The sequence below is a fragment of the Fringilla coelebs genome (assembly GCF_963513975.1).
Source record: "Fringilla coelebs genome assembly, contig: SCAFFOLD_38, whole genome shotgun sequence".
Taxonomy (NCBI): domain Eukaryota; kingdom Metazoa; phylum Chordata; class Aves; order Passeriformes; family Fringillidae; genus Fringilla; species Fringilla coelebs.
Window position 1 is genome coordinate 349,732 of NW_028167583.1, and position 2,755 is coordinate 352,486.

General features: G+C 51.3%; 1 protein-coding gene across 1 annotated transcript; it reads right to left on the reverse strand.

Moving 5' to 3' along the window:
* Positions 1-437: 437 nt before the first annotated feature.
* On the reverse strand, positions 438-1,310 carry LOC311165757 (olfactory receptor 14J1-like; the record flags this gene model as incomplete). Its single annotated transcript, XM_084227265.1, has 1 exon — positions 438-1,310. One exon carries the CDS (start codon positions 1,308-1,310, stop codon positions 438-440), a length of 873 nt encoding a protein of 290 aa, XP_084083391.1.
* Between the last annotated feature and the right edge of the window lie 1,445 nt (positions 1,311-2,755).

Below are 2,755 nucleotides of genomic sequence, written 5' to 3' on the forward strand. Positions count from 1 at the left end.
GCAGCACTGGCAACACCAAGTGCTGCTGCTCCTGGCCACAGCTGCTGTGCCAGCACTGATCTGCCCCAGCTCTGCACACAGACATTGCTGCTGTAGCTCCAGAGAAGGAAACAAAAGGGTATCTCTGCAGAAAACCTTTGCTGGGAGATCCTTTAGTTCCTTTTAACCCAGTGAGAACCCAGCCCCTCCTTGACACAACCTGTGGCTACAGGGAAGGTGGAGAGAAACAAAATGAGAAATGGCACAAGCATTGACATTTCTTTGTGGACAATATGAAAAAATTAAAACAAAGAAAAAGAACCTCCAAAACGAAACTAACAAGAAGTATCAAAGATGAGTTTTATTACATGCGATTTGCAGAAGTTGTCCAGCAGTTTAATATTTCTGATAGCATCCAGTCATCAGTGTCCACATTGCAGCCTTGAGCTCCTGGTTCCTCAGGCTGTAGAGATGAGGGGGTTCATGGTTGGAGGCACCACTGAGTACAGAACTGACAAGGCCAGATCCAGGGATGGGGAGGACATGGAGGGGGGCTTCAGGTAGGCAAATGCTGCAGTGCTGATGAACAGGGAGAGAACAGCCAGGTGAGGGAGGCAGGTAGAAAAGGCTTTCGTCCGTCCCTGCTCAGAGGGGATCCTCAGCACAACCCTGAAGATCTGCACATAGGAGAAAACAATGAACACAAAACACCCAAATGATAAACAGACAGTGACAGCAATGAGCCCAAGTTCCCTGAGGTTGGAGTCTGAGCAGGAGAGCTTGAGGATCTGTGGGATTTCACAAAAGAACTGGCCCAAGGCATTGCCATGGCACAGAGGCAGGGAAAATGTATTGGCTGTGTGCATGAGAGCACTGAGAAAGGCACTGACCCAGGCGGCTGCTGCCATGTGGGCACAAGCTCTGCTGCCCAGGAGGGTCCCGTAGTGCAGGGGTTTGCAGATGGACACGTAGCGGTCATAGCACATGATGGTCAGGAGATAAAACTCTGCTGAGATGAAGAACAGAAAGAAAAAGAGCTGAGCAGCACATCCTGAGTAGGAGATGTTCCTGGTGTCCAAGAGGGAATTGTGCATGGCTTTGGGGACAGTGGTGCAGATGAAACCCAGGTCAGTGAGGGCCAAGTTGAGCAGGAAGAAGTACATGGGCATGTACAGGTGGTGGCTGCAGGCTACAGTGCTGATGATGAGGCCGTTGCCCAGGAGGGCAGCCAGGGAGATGCCCAGCAAGAGGCAGAAATGCAGGAGCTGCAGCTGCTGCTTGTCTGCCCATGCCAGCAGGAGGAAGTGGCTGATGGAGCTGCTGTTAGACATTTGCTGTGGCTGGCCATGGGGACCTGTTCATGGAGAAAAGACAGTGAAGACTTAGAGGCGATACCTGAAACCAAAATCAAAGCGATTTCCCATACACCCTTCTCGGTCATGCTCATTGACTCGCTTCTATGTTTTTGAGTTCCAGGAGGTTTTTTGTATGTTTCCCTTTATCTCTGTCCCCAGGGAGAACACAGTAAGTTCAGTCAGGCAAAATGATGAGAAGAGAGGGAAGAGAGATGGTCTGTCATTCTCAACTGTTCACAGCCTCTCTGAGCTTTAACCTCTCTCAGGTGGAGGGGTATCACCTTCCCATGCTTCCCCTAAATGTCACCAGGCACTGCTGAGTGCAGATGGATCCACCACAACCCAGCTCCACATTGGTAACCAAGGACTCATGTTTCTCATTTCACCAATCCAGCAGCATTTTCAGTGTCAGAACACCTCTGCCTTTCCCCATCAATCTTACAACTCAGAGATGCTCTAGGACAGGTTGGCATCCTGGATTGAAGCTCCCAGATTGGACTGAAATCTCAGGGAGACTTCCAGTTGTGCTTATGCTGCTATTGGATTAAGGGAGATGCAGCTCCTTCCCTGGCTGCACTCACAGCATTTCCCACAGCCAGGCACTGGGGACAGCGTCACCCTGAGCCAGCTGTGCCCCCTGCCAGAGTCCCCAGGGCCAGGCAGCTGCTCCCAGTCCTGTGCTCTGCAGAGGGAACTGGGCCTGGGGCTGCAGAGCTGCCCCACTGCTCTGCTGCAGCTCTGCCTGCACAGGAGGGACGAGACCTTGCAGCCTCAGCCCTGAGGGCAGAGGCTTGGCTGGGGGCACAGGAGAGAGTGGGCTTGTTCAGAGGGAGGGGCTGCACTGCAGGGGATCCTGTGGACATCTTTAAACTCTTCCTGCCACCAGCATTTGTTGGTTTTGGGGTTTTTTTCTCTCATTCCCTGATCTTGTCTTGGCTTCCTGGAAATTTTCCTCCTGCAGATGTTTCCCTGTGCCTGATCTCTCTGTGTCAGCACTCACAGACCACAAATCTCTGGGCACTCTCCTTGGCCATACACAACCCTGCCTACTTGCAGGGCACTGGCTGAGGGCAGCTTCTCTTTGCAGCTTGGAGAAAGGACAGCTCAGACTGAGCCTGATGGGTCCAGCAAAGGTGATGCTGCTGCTGACCATGGGCAGAGTAGCTGACAGCACATTAGGGATCTCCTATGAACCTGCTGGTCACTAAAAAGAACAGTCTGGTTGTCTCAGGCACTTGTCAAAATTCATGATACCTTTAATATTTGTCACCCTCTCCCTGCCATTCTCCAAGAGTAGGAATCTGAATACAAAGTCTTAGGAAATTTCCTCATTGTAACTAAGTCCTTGACTTGGAAATATTCTATGACTGATCAGAAGCCCTCAGCATGTAAGAGCTTCATGAGCATTTCACCTCCCCTGC